Here is an 11,980-nt window from a genome sequence, read left to right on the forward strand (position 1 = left end):
CCTTGTCTTCTAAGGTTGTGCTGACAGTAATGGCCCGAGACTGGGTCACCCATAGGTAAACTGGGCCTGTGCTGGGGGTACCAGCAACATAGGGCTATGATGTTGTTTGGAATAATCTGACAATTAACCTATAAAAAACAGCACTGAAGTAGTCAACAAGGGAAAAGTCTGGCTTTTGTTGGAATTTTTTAGAATTAGTATTTTAGAGTTCACGGTCGTTTGTACTTTTAATCACTTGTTGCCAGGGGGAGGTGGGGCTTTTTGCTCCTGGGACACAAAGATCTTATTAGTGCTTAGGGCCTCCAAGGATCTTACCTGGGGTTTGGGACAGGCTGTGGTTTTCAGTACCCAACAAAGTGTTGGTGCTTAATAAGTGGTAGCTATGATTGTGATGAATATTATGAGAAAGCATCCAGCATCCCCCCGCCGCCCCCACCAATTCTCGGCCTCTCAGAATCCCAGGGCCAGGAAAGGCACTGATTTCTCCCAGGGAGACCAGGACCAGTGTGGTCACTGCCCAGTCCAGCTACTACCCCACCCCCTCAGCCCAGCTGTGAAAAACAACCTTTGGATGCCAAGGGACAGTCTCAAGTTTGTTGTGGGCTCAGGTGTCTGCCTTAAAGGGACAGACCCATTTGTGTGAGAGCTGGCAAGAGCTTGGCTTGATGAGGAGGCCAAGGTCAGGGAGGAGCCCAACCCGAGAGAAGCTGGGAGTGGGGGAGTAAGAGGCCCAAGCCCACAGCCCAGGGGAGAGGTGGAGAGGCAGCCCCAAGGGGCCAAGAGTCTCCTCGGGTTCTCCCGGATCTGCTCTCCTGTTACTTGGAACTCAGCTGTGGCCACACTTAAACTCCAACAGCTCCCTGGGAAATAAGCCAAGGCCCAGTCTCTGACTCACCAAGGGCCAGTGGGTCCCCAGCTCACTTGCTCCTACTCTACCTGTTATTCCTTTGTGCTGACACCAGCAAATCTTTTGCATGCCAACCTAACAATTTGCAAAGACTTTTCACCCACTGGTCTGTTCTCGTAAGCACCCTGAGTTAGTAAGCATCATCCTCATTTTGCAGATGAAGAAAGTTAATCAGAGAGGTCAGGACGCTTGTCTAAGGTCACTCACTCAGCTAGAAGTGGTGTCCTGGTGAGAAAAGAGGGATGGGGAAGGGAAATTAACCATTATTGGGCTCCTGATATGAGCCAAGCCTTGCACCAGGGACTCAACATATGCTCTCTCTCATCCTCATAACAGCTCTGCAGAAGCACTGATTATTACTTCTTTATACAAGGAGGAAATGCAAGGTCAAAGGGGAAGGGTCAGTGGTAGGGGCTGGGGGGCAACCATGTGCCAGCATCCTAATGTGTGAGTTCTGGACCGCTCCACAGGGATATGAGGTCTGCTGTGCAGAGGGAGGCTCCCTGGGGGTGCGGGTGCCCCGGGAAGGGTTTTCCCAGGGCTGGGTCTCATCTGGAAAAGAGTCTTAGCCTGGACTCCATTCATGCTTAGTCTGGACCACTCTGGCTTCCAGGAGGCCTGGGCCAGGTTTGAGCTCGGATGGGCCATCCCCACTGGCCACAGGACACGGCTTTCAGTTTTGCTGTGACCCAGACATCCCAACCCAGGTTGCCCATGGCACCCCTCTCTTGTCCCTGGATGATGGGTCTTGCTGACCAGGGTGGGCCCTCGATATCCCCTTCACCCCGGGATCATGTCACCCCAGGCCTTCACGCTGCTCCCAGAACCCTCTTCCTTGAACCTTGGGCTGGGCTGCAGTTATTCCCTGCCCAGGGCTCATCTCCCCTTTCTTGATGTATCACGTCCTGGAAAAGGGGCTGTGTGGCAAGGAAAGCTGCGACCTGACCGTGATTAAAGCTGCCCTCTGGGGAGGAGCTCTCCCAAGTGCCCTGGGTTTCGCGTTCATTAGCTGGTTGAATCTTCACAAACGTGCACCAGCTGACAGAGGAGGAGACTGAGGCTCAGAGCAGTGAAGCAACTTGTTCCAGGTCGCACGGAAGGAACTGAGCACAGAGCCAGGCCTGGTGGGCTCTTTCAAGCTACCACCCATCAAGGCCAGAAGTGACAGTAGAGAGAGCCCTGGGTCCCTGCAGGGAGGAGGCAACATGGAAGGGGGTTGCACGTACTCCACACCTTCTGGGCTGCCACTGGGGCAGGTGGCGAGGTGAGTCTTGGGCTTGGGTTTGCCCTGTAGCCTACTTCCTCCCCAGGGGCAGCAGGACCCCTTCAGGACCCCGGAGTGCATGGGTTGGGTCCACCTCAAGCTTTGGGGCAGATCTGAGAACTCATGATAGACTGGCTCAGGGCGTCAAGCTCTGGCTTGGGTGCAGCAGGGAGGGTGAACACCGGGTCAATATTTGCTGACTTCCAGGCCCACCCATGTCTCCGGCCAGGCACATCCTGTCAGGCAATGTGGGCTGACATCTAGATAACCCACCTCCTACCCACCCCCACCCAGGTCTGCTTTTTCCAACGTCCTTTGTCCTGCTGGCCGAGGCGGGGCTGGGTCTCTGAGAGGCTGCTGTCACAAGGAACATTCCAGATGCCATTGGTCTCCTACGGCTCCAGGACTGATGCAGGAAGTTGGGTGCGATGCATGAAGAAGACCAGATTGAGGGTTCGGGGCCCACCAACCTGTCACAGATACTGCCTGGGCCCGACAGTGAGGCGAGAAGGCAGGCTGAATTCAGCCCCTTCACAGACAAAGCCTGTGCATGAGGCAGGGAAGCCTGTCCCGCAGGGCTCCGCGGGGTGGCCCCCAGCAACCAGCAGGGACAGGAGCCACAGGAAGGGTGTCGTGGAAGAGGAGGGAGTCTCCATTACCTCACAGAGTGCCAGTAACCATGTGGCAGTACCAAGGCTGAGCAGGGAGAGGCCGTGGCCCTGCCCAGCCCCTGCCTAAGCACAGCAGGCCTGTGTGACAGCATCACAGCACATGGGTCAAGGCTGAGGGGACCCCAAGGTGACCCTGGACCCAACGGGAGCAACATCAGAGACACAGTACGGCCTGAAACTCCAGGGACAGCCCACATTACCACCTCAGTCTGGTCTTCAGACTGGCACCCTCCCAAGCAGCAGCCTGTTAACACAAGCTGGGCCCAGCTCCGGCCACCTTGTGCCCTTCCAGGGGGGCTTCTCACACTTCCCAGACCCAGGCTCGCACTGAACCTTCATCTCTACTAATAACCATCATACTTTCTGAGTAATCACCTAATTGCTCTATCCTCAGGTCTTTATTCTTGGTTTCCCTTTTATCTTTCTTCTACTGCACTGAGACATAGCTAACGTGCAGAGAAGTACACAGAACGTATCTGATCACCACCACACAGGTCAAAAAGTGGAAACTGCCACTTCCAGCCCCAAGTGCTCCCAGGCATTACACCTGCCTCCCTCCCCCAAAGGCAATCACTCCCAACTTCTTTACCATTGACTTTTGCAATAAGCATTTTTTTTCCCTCTAGTTTTACCACCCATGGAGATCCCTACATAGGGATCCAGCTGGGGGCCCTTATATACAAAGCTGCTGTGAACAGTTGCTCAAGTGCTGGTGCAGGTGTGCGTGTCCTCAGTCACAACCCTGGGAGCGGAATTGCCGGCTCACAGGGTGGGTCTTCAGTTTTACTGGCAAACACCCTTTTCCCCAACTGTTCATACCAATTTACACTCCCACCAGCTGGATATCTGTTCCTGTTGCTCCACTTCCTCATCAGCACTTGGTATCGTCTGACTTAAAATTATACGTGAGCGTATAATGGCATCGTGTTTGCATTTCTGACTACGAATGTGATTGAACACCTTCTAACAGGCTTATTCACCACTTGGGTATTCCTCTGTGGCTGCCTTCCACGTCTTTTACCCATTATCCTGTTGTGTTGTCTGCTTTTTCTTGACTGCAGCTCTGAACGTGCTCTAGAGAGTCCTTTTGTTGTCGACGTTGTGTTGCAAATGTTTCCAACCGTGGGTTAGACTCCTCACTCGCTTTATGGTATCTTTCGATGACGAGTTTGTATAATGGAGTTGAATTTATCAAGTTTTTCTTAATCTTCCCCTACCCTGAGATCATGAAAATCTTCTCATATTATCCCAATGTTTGTATTTATTACCTGTCATTTCTCTCCTCACCAGACTGTAAGCCCTCTAAGGATAAACAAAGCTGCTGTGAACATTCGCTGAGGTGCCGGTGCAGGTGTGCTGGTGTCCCGAACAATTCCAGCACTGCATCTGATCCTTACAGCATCACTTTCCAGGAGGGGAAACTGAGTCTCAGAGAGGCCAAGCGCCATGACCAAGAACACAGGGCTCTCAGGTTTCTATATTATGTTTTGAGGACCAGTCTTCCTCACCCGTAGAAGAGGAAACAGTCACTTGTTATTGTGAAAGAAACAAGTGTTTGCAAAGATCTTAGCTCTGGACCTAATTCATACTAAATCTTCCCAACAAAATAAAGACGAAAATATACCAGATAAAAGTGTATCTCACTCAAGCCCCTACCCCAGTTGTGATGCTCACACTCTTTCTGCCTCCCTAAGAGAACAGGGCAGACTGCAAGAGCCCTGCCCACTCCTCCCAGAGGCCAGGAGAGCACAGGACAGTTGGCAGGTAAACCTTCACCCACATCCCGGCCACCCTTTTCCTAGTAGCTCTGACTGCCACTGACTTTTCCACCAGGTGCTACCTAGCCCAGCTGTTGACCACATGGACATGTGGCTCCCAGGAAGGGATCAATCCACACTCTCTCCCACATTACTAAAGGATTGAGACACGCCAAGGCACCTGCCCAAGGCCCGTGTGGCCAGAATGGCTGCCCTCCAAAGTGGGAAGGAAGCTGCCAGTTTCGATCTGCACTGATAAGGAGGAGGGCGGCAAACCTGGTCACTCCTTGAGGAAAGGCCAGTCCCAGCCCGCCTGCTTCTCATATACAAAGCCCAGTCATGAAGGCCACTGACTTTATTGATTTAAAAAATTTTACAAGGACAGTGACTGTTCTGCCAGAAAGAGGGCCAAATGGCATAAAACAGACCAGAGTTGGGGGCAGGGGGGCGGGGACAGGACCAGGAATCACTCAGAAAAGCTGGTAACTGCTGTCACGAAACTGGCAGGGAAAGGAGAAGGGGGATGCATGCAAGGATAAGAATTCCAAAAAAGTTGAAATGGTGAGGGGAGAGAACTCCCAAAAGACCCTGGAGTACATGGGAGGTGCGTACGACAACCGCAATCTTTTCCTTTGTAGAGGACGGGGGAGGAGTCCTCACTTGGCTGCAAACTCTGGAGACTCAGTGCTGGGGCTCGGGGTCGGGGGCTCCCCAGAGAGCATCACAAGAACGCGTCGCACCACTCTCGAAGGCACCCGAAGCAGTCCCGGGACTGCTTGGCGTTCGCGCCACACGTGTCCTTCAGCCATTCCCGGAAAAGGTCTTCATCTTTCTTTAGCACCAGAAACTGACCGAGGACCACATAGGCCTGCAAGACGGGCAAAGCAAAAGGCGGGCTGCTGAGCGCTCTGTGGGACTAAGAACAAGAAGGCCACTTCCATGCCGCTCCCGGCACAGTAGCCCAGGAGACGGGGCAGGCTCCAGCCTGCGGGATCTGCAGATCTCACACCACCGCCCATCCCCAACAGGTACACGCACTCTCCTCACTCCCCAGCTGCGGGGAAGCACTGTAGTCGGCCACCCCCGGCCCTCCCCGGCTGCACGCAGCCACCCCACACCTTGTCAAAGCCCCTTTCCTCCAGCTTCTTGCCCAGGACTTCGCCAATTCCGGCCAGGCTTCCCACTGGCTTTTCCCCCATGGGCTCTGCCACGAAGTCTCGGTGCTTTTGGGAGGTTGTCATCTTGATCAGGCTTAATCTGGGAATCCTAAGAAAAGGGAGGTTACGGCTAAAAACCCGGGAACTCTCGAAAGCCCACTGGCAATCTCACAGTAAGAGAGAGCTAGAGCATCCGTTAGGAAGGCTTTCTCGATTTCCCCCAGTTTACATATGAGAAAACAGATCCAAGAAGAGTCTTTTCCTCACTGTTCAAGAGAAAGGTCTCTGCCACTCCCTGCGGGAGATGCGTTTTGGTACCTCCCCACAGGAAAAACTATCCTGTCCTAACAGGTGGCCCACGCAGGACAAAGGGCGTCCGTCAGTACCCAGGGCCCATCCTAAAGCTGTCACTGCTCTGTGACCTTGGCTGGGCAAAAGCGGCACTGACCCAGCCTGGAACGACCACCTGGTCTGAAAAGCAAATGAAGGGCTCTCCCACCCGCCCCACAGGCTGCTCACAGAGCGAAGGCGTAGCGGGAGCGCACACACCCGCTCAGCCAGCCCTCAAGCTCCGCTCAGCCAGCCCTCAAGTTCCGCTCAGCCAGCCCCTCAAGCTCCACGCCGCCAGCCCACTCCGCGTCCCACGCCGCCGGGCCCGCCCCAAACGTGCCGCGCCCCGCCCCCTCCCCGTGCCGCGGCCGAGCCCTCTCAGAGGGCACGTCCGAGAGCGCATCCTCTGGCCCGTCGCAGCACTTGCGGCCCCTCCCCTCCCCCTCCTCCCCGCGCCTCCTCCGACCTCCAGCCCGGGCCTTGCTCCGCGGCTCGCACTCACCCACAGCTCCGGTTCCCGAAACGGCTTCTCCCGCCACCCGGCTGCTCCCGCCGATCCCTCAACCCACTAGAACTTTCTTCCACTTCCGCTTCCGGGTCGCTTCAAGGGCCGCCTTAAAAAAAAAAATCTACATTGGGCACTTCTAGCCGCTTAGAATCACCGAGTTGAGGCACCACCCCCCCCCCCGCCCCCGGACCTCGAGGGCGCCCTTAGTAGGCGCTCCTTTCTGGTTGCTTCGCGGGAGGCCGGGCTGCCTTCTGTGGTCTCGCTTCTCGGGAAGCATTTCCGGTCTCAGGGAGCAGAAGTCTGTGATAAGAAAACTTTATTTCTCTGCTGCCCGGCATCCGGAACTTAAAGGACTTAGCCTTGGCCGACCTGATGGTGGGAAGAGTTAGAGGGACGGACAAGGAGAGAGGTGTGGCCGGGAGACTTCCGGGAGAGCGCCGGAAGTACGGTGTTCTACTCAGGATAACCCACGCCGTCCTCCTCGCCGTCGGGCTTGCAAGAGTCTGACGGGAACCGGAGGCGCCGGAGACCTGAGTCCAAGACGACTCCACTGTCGTGACCGCCGGCAAGTCCTTTTTCTGGGCTTTCATTGGCTCAGCTGCGAAGTGAGTCGTGGACGAGCCGATCTCAGCGTCCAGCCTGGAGAGCGGGGTCTTTCAGGAAGCGCCTGTGGGATTCGAGGGCCAGAGAGTAAGTATGGGGCTTTCTCTCTGAGCGTTTTTCCTCCGGAATAGGGAGGCAGGAGGGCAGGGGGCGGCAGCTAGGGATGACACATCGGAGTTTCCTTTGGAAGCCATCAGTCTCCTGAGTACGCATTAGTCCTTGTTTATTCAGTACCCAAGTCAGAAACAGTAGACGTCGAAGACCAAGCCAGCCTACCCTGACCTTTAATTAACTCGTTCCTGACTTGGATTCTCCTAACTTGTTTGTGTCTGTACTGTGTTGAGAGATTGAGCATCTGTGTTGTGTGGTTGTGCTGCACCTGGGATGTACAAGCATGTTGAGGAAGAAATGGTTTATCTCACTCCTTCCTCAAGTGGTTGCCAGAATGATTTATTTTTCTGGAACACGTATTTAGTTTTTGTGGTTATGTCAGTACTTAAGAACAATACAAGTTTTTTTACGTGCCTTACACTGTGCTAAGCGTTTTGCTTGCGATTATTTTGTTTTAATAACCGTGCTCTGAGTTAGCTACTGCTTTTCTCTGAGGTCTAGAGAAATTGAACAGCCAGGAAATAACCAAGGTAGGATTTGAATCCAAGCAATTGGATTTCAGAGCTCATGTTCTTAACCAGGACACTGTGTCACTCCTCAGTAAAAGGCCTCTCCCCATCTTCAGAACAGTCGTGCATTCTGAGCCTGCCATCCAAGAAACTCAGGAGGAGGAGTTGATAGTCTCTGCGTCCCTCACCGCCCTGGGATAGGACCCAACATGTCTCAGGCCACCAAGAGGAAGCATGTGGTGAAGGAGGTGCTGGGGGAGCACATGGTGCCTTCCGAACAGCAGCAGATCGTGAGGGTAAGTGACACTGGGGACCAGCTGCTCTGCCCCCGCCCCCACTCCTGTTGGGCCCCTGGGGTGGGGGCAGGGTGCACCACAGCTCAGTGGGTGTTGGAACTGGCTGATGAGGCTGACTGGTAATTGGTCTCTCCTGGACCAGGTACTCAGGACCCCAGGGAACAATCTGCATGAGGTGGAGACAGCCGAGGGGCAGCACTTCCTGGTGAGCATGCCCTCCAAATACCGCAAGAACATCTGGATCAAGAGAGGTGAGAGAGGCAGCCCTTTTGGAGACAGAACCGTTTCCTATGGCCTCAGCTTCCGCCACCGCAAGCAGGACTGATTGTGCTTTTTCTCCTCTTTACCTGCAGGAGACTTTCTCATCGTTGACCCTATTGAAGAGGGAGAGAAGGTGAAGGCCGAGATCTCCTTTGTGCTCTGCAAAGACCACGTGCGCTCTCTGCAGAAGGAGGGGCTCTGGTAGGTTGGTCCCCTTGGTCACTGGCTGCCCTACTTCTCTGGAGGATTTACTTCCTAGTTGTGGAATTAGGGGAGGGAAGATCATGGCATCTCAGGCAGGAACAGCTGGAAACAGCTTTTTTGCTGAGGAGTTTCTCTGTCCTTTCTGACTTCGGCTTTTCTCTTGGCACAGGCCTGAGGCCTTCTCCGAAGTGGCTGAGAAACACAACAACCAGAACAGGTGAGGCACAAGTCCTGGGATAGGGAAGACAGAAAATGGGGCTTCAGGCCTTGGTACCTTGAGGGGAAATAGAACCTTCTTTCATTCTTACATAGGGTCCCTGGTGAGAGCTTCTAAATTTGTGGTTAAAAGTATGGTTTAAAAGTCAGATCCCCTGGGTTAAAGTTCCGGCTTTGCGAGTTATAACTGAGTGACTTTAAGCAGATTAACCTATAAAATGGGAGCTTTGTAAGGGTTAAAGAGACTAACGCTTGTAAAATTGCTGAGCATAGTACCTGGTAAGCAATGCGGGTTCATTGAGTGTTGGTTGTAGTAGAATCATTATTATTAAAATCAGTAGCTCTAGCAAGTTTTTGAGGTGGGGGTGAGGAGGAGGTAGTTTCTTGCCGCTTTTTCTTGGCCAAGTTTCCTGTGATTCTGTCTGTGTCTGACTCGCTGAGCCCTGACTGCTTGGCCATATGGTCCTCCTTTTTGTGAGGCTTCTTGGTTTTCCCAGAAGGCCTTGGGCTAACTGTCCTTTCCCCCCGCCCCGATGCAGACAGGCTCAGCCAGAACTCCCAGCTGAGCCACAGTCGTCTGGAGAAGAGTCCAGCTCCGAAGGTGATGCTGACCTTTTTGTTAACACCAACCGCAGACAGTGTCATGAGAGTGAGGAGGAGAGTGAAGAAGAGGAGACAGCCTGAGACCCCGGGACCAGTCCTTGGCTCCTCTGAGCTCGGACATGGCCAGGAGCCTCTGTGGATCTTTCCCCCTGGATGGGGACAAGGCAGGGCCCTTCTCTGAACTGACTTTCTGACATAGGAGAATTAAACCCCTGGTGGGTGGTGACTTACGCTGGTGTCGGAGTGGCTCTTTGGAGGAAGGAGGGACATGTGGTAAAGTTAAAAACTGCTCCTAGGTGGTGGCCTCATGGGCAGGTGGGCCGAATGGGCAGGAAATGGGAAATGGCCGGAATCTCTCCTGGTTTCCCCCTCTCTCGTCTGGCACATGGTAGGTGCCAGGCCCTGTGTGCTTGCTTGCATGTAGTCAGTAACTGGGAGCATTCCCACTTCATTGCCTGCTTGCAGTTAGTACTGATTCAGGCATTCAGGATCACAGTGGGATTTGGTGCCCATCTGCCTCTAAGAGACCCTCAGGATGAATTTCATAGTGCCTCGTAAGCTGTTCTCCCTGCCTTTGTAGTCACTTGTGACTGCAGGAGCGCCCACCTGCATGCTGCTGTGTACATCCCCTGGTTGGTGGCCTCCTCATGGCTACTCAGACCATCACTCCTCAGCCCTCGTGCAAACCACGTCATCCCACTTCTCCTTGGAAGCTTTTTACCTCTGACTGTACGTTCTCTTCATTGCTGGCATTCACCTTTTAGTCACTGCTCAGACGTTGAAGTTTACCTCCTGGCTTAGAGTCTTCTACCCTTGCTTCCATCATTGTTTTTCTACATCCCATGGATGGGCCCGTTCAATGCTGTGGCCACCTAGGTCCTTGATGTCCCCATCACTAATGCTCTTGTCTTCTGTGTCAGGCCTGTTGCCTATATCTGTAGTCACTCTCTGGACCCCTGACGTCACTAGAAATTGCAACGCCATTTGAACTAAAAAACCTGTACAATCACCGCCTCCAGGCCTCCTTGCTCAACTACCACCCCTCCCGCCCCCCACAGAAATTCTTTATCTTCATCATCCAGCCCTGCCACATTCTCACCGTCATTCTCCTATCTTCACTTCCTTCCCTGTGCAGCATCAATTCCGTGGTCTACACCCTGTACTCCCTTTCTCCCTCCATCGTGTTCATCTAGTAAAACCTAACCCTGGGTCAACCCAGTCATTCACCTCTGTGCCTGTACGCAAGTAACTGTTAGAGAAAACAGCCAACCTGGTTCATTAGTTTTACCTTAAATTCGTAATTACAAACCTCAGATGGCCACGCAACACTGCCTGGCAGATCTACCCTGGGATGTCGTATTAGAAAACTTTTTTTTTTTAACCAAATGCCTCTTATCCTGCTAGTTACAGGCTGCAGCTCATTCTTCATTAAGAAGTAGTAACCATTGGAGGGAACTCTTACCTCTCTGTTACCAGCCCTACAACTGTGCTCATGGGTCTTCCTGTCATTTTACTGCCCATTGTAATCCAGTGGGACTTAAGCCTTTCCTCTCGTGCTTTGGGGCGTGTCTGTCTTTGCTTAAGGAGTTTTTGTGAGTTTTGGTTTCTGTCATCCTCTGTACTGGGTATGTTAGCATCACAGGTGCTGTACAATCTCCCATCTGAAAAACAACCAGAAAAACAACCTGTCACTGATTCCACATCCTGTCCGGCTACCACTTCATTTACCTGCTCCTCATTCACTCTTACGCTTGCTTAGTGTAGTCTTAAATACATACATACACGTGTGTGTATGCTTATGTGTGTATATACGCACATATAGAAACGTAAGTATATACATTCATGTGCAAAAACTTAACCATGTAAGTTGAAGATGTGAGCGTATTTTTAACTCATCTGAAGTTTATTTTTGTATGGAAGATGGCTAACTTTTTTTCCCTAAAGGGCTAGCCACTTGTCCCTATACCATTGATTGAGTGGTTCATTCTTCGCTCACTGGTTCAAAATACCTTTTTCAAAATAAATGAAATTCCTGCATATATATGGATCTCTTTGGAATCTGGCCCACTGATTGTGTGTGCACACGCCATATTTTATAGCATGATTGATAACTCCGCCCTCACCCTTGCCCCATCGTTCCTTGGAATTTTCTTGTTTTCTTTTACATAAAAACTTCAGGATGAACTGGTCATTGCATTTAAAAGTTCTGTTGTAATTTTCATTGGCGTGGTTTTAAATCTCATAGTTTCATTTGGAGAGGAGTGATACTTAATGGTTGTTTTTGATCTTCCTATACGGAAATGAGTTATGTGTGCTCTTTTATAAGATGTTATCTTCTGGGAACTCCCTGGTGGTCCAGTGGTTAGGACTCCACGCTCCCACTGCAGGGGGCACTGGTTTATCCCTAGTTGGGGAACTAAGATCCTGCAAGCCATGCGGCCAAAAAAAAAAAAAAAAATTTTGTCTTCATATGGGTCTAGTTCAATGTAGTCTTAAGAATTTTAGAGCTATTTGTTGTTATGAATGGGTTCTTTTGAAATTACATTTCCAACCATCACTGGCAGGTAGGAAAGCTGTCCATCT

General features: G+C 52.2%; 2 protein-coding genes across 3 annotated transcripts; one reads left to right on the forward strand and one right to left on the reverse strand.

Annotated features, from left to right (window-relative positions):
- Window positions 1–4,939: 4,939 nt before the first annotated feature.
- On the reverse strand, window positions 4,940–6,878 carry BANF1 (BAF nuclear assembly factor 1). The gene is made up of 4 exons (XM_060104455.1): window positions 6,785–6,878; window positions 6,589–6,700; window positions 5,718–5,865; window positions 4,940–5,467 (listed from the first exon to the last, which is right to left on the reverse strand). Exons 3-4 carry the CDS (start codon window positions 5,838–5,840, stop codon window positions 5,321–5,323), a joined length of 270 nt encoding a protein of 89 aa, XP_059960438.1. The 5' UTR covers window positions 5,841–5,865; window positions 6,589–6,700; window positions 6,785–6,878; the 3' UTR covers window positions 4,940–5,320.
- On the forward strand, window positions 6,842–11,438 carry EIF1AD (eukaryotic translation initiation factor 1A domain containing). 2 transcript variants are annotated; one of them, XM_060104454.1, is made up of 6 exons: window positions 6,842–7,284; window positions 7,910–8,113; window positions 8,256–8,364; window positions 8,467–8,575; window positions 8,748–8,795; window positions 9,334–11,438. In XM_060104454.1, the coding sequence occupies exons 2-6, from the start codon at window positions 8,027–8,029 to the stop codon at window positions 9,476–9,478; spliced, it is 498 nt and encodes a 165-aa protein (XP_059960437.1). In that variant the 5' UTR covers window positions 6,842–7,284; window positions 7,910–8,026; the 3' UTR covers window positions 9,479–11,438. The 2 variants fall into 2 exon arrangements, with proteins under 2 accessions (XP_059960437.1, XP_059960436.1); XM_060104453.1 differs by having other exon boundaries at window positions 6,843–7,284; window positions 7,934–8,113.
- Window positions 11,439–11,980: the final 542 nt, after the last annotated feature.

This window comes from Mesoplodon densirostris, chromosome 7 (assembly GCF_025265405.1).
Source record: "Mesoplodon densirostris isolate mMesDen1 chromosome 7, mMesDen1 primary haplotype, whole genome shotgun sequence".
NCBI lineage: Eukaryota > Metazoa > Chordata > Mammalia > Artiodactyla > Ziphiidae > Mesoplodon > Mesoplodon densirostris.

What these genes read in the sequence shown, in the direction of transcription:
- EIF1AD (XM_060104454.1), top strand. Translation starts at nt 8,027, where the DNA reads ATGTCTCAGGCCACCAAGAGGAAGCATGTGGTGAAGGAGGTGCTGGGG. An exon ending in AACAGCAGCAGATCGTGAGG is followed by an intron (nt 8,114 to 8,255) that starts GTAAGTGACACT and finishes CTCCTGGACCAG; the next exon opens with GTACTCAGGACCCCAGGGAA. An exon ending in GAACATCTGGATCAAGAGAG is followed by an intron (nt 8,365 to 8,466) that starts GTGAGAGAGGCA and finishes CTTTACCTGCAG; the next exon opens with GAGACTTTCTCATCGTTGAC.
- BANF1 (XM_060104455.1), bottom strand. Translation starts at nt 5,840, where the DNA reads ATGACAACCTCCCAAAAGCACCGAGACTTCGTGGCAGAGCCCATGGGG. An exon ending in AGGAAAGGGGCTTTGACAAG is followed by an intron (nt 5,468 to 5,717) that starts GTGTGGGGTGGC and finishes CCCGTCTTGCAG; the next exon opens with GCCTATGTGGTCCTCGGTCA.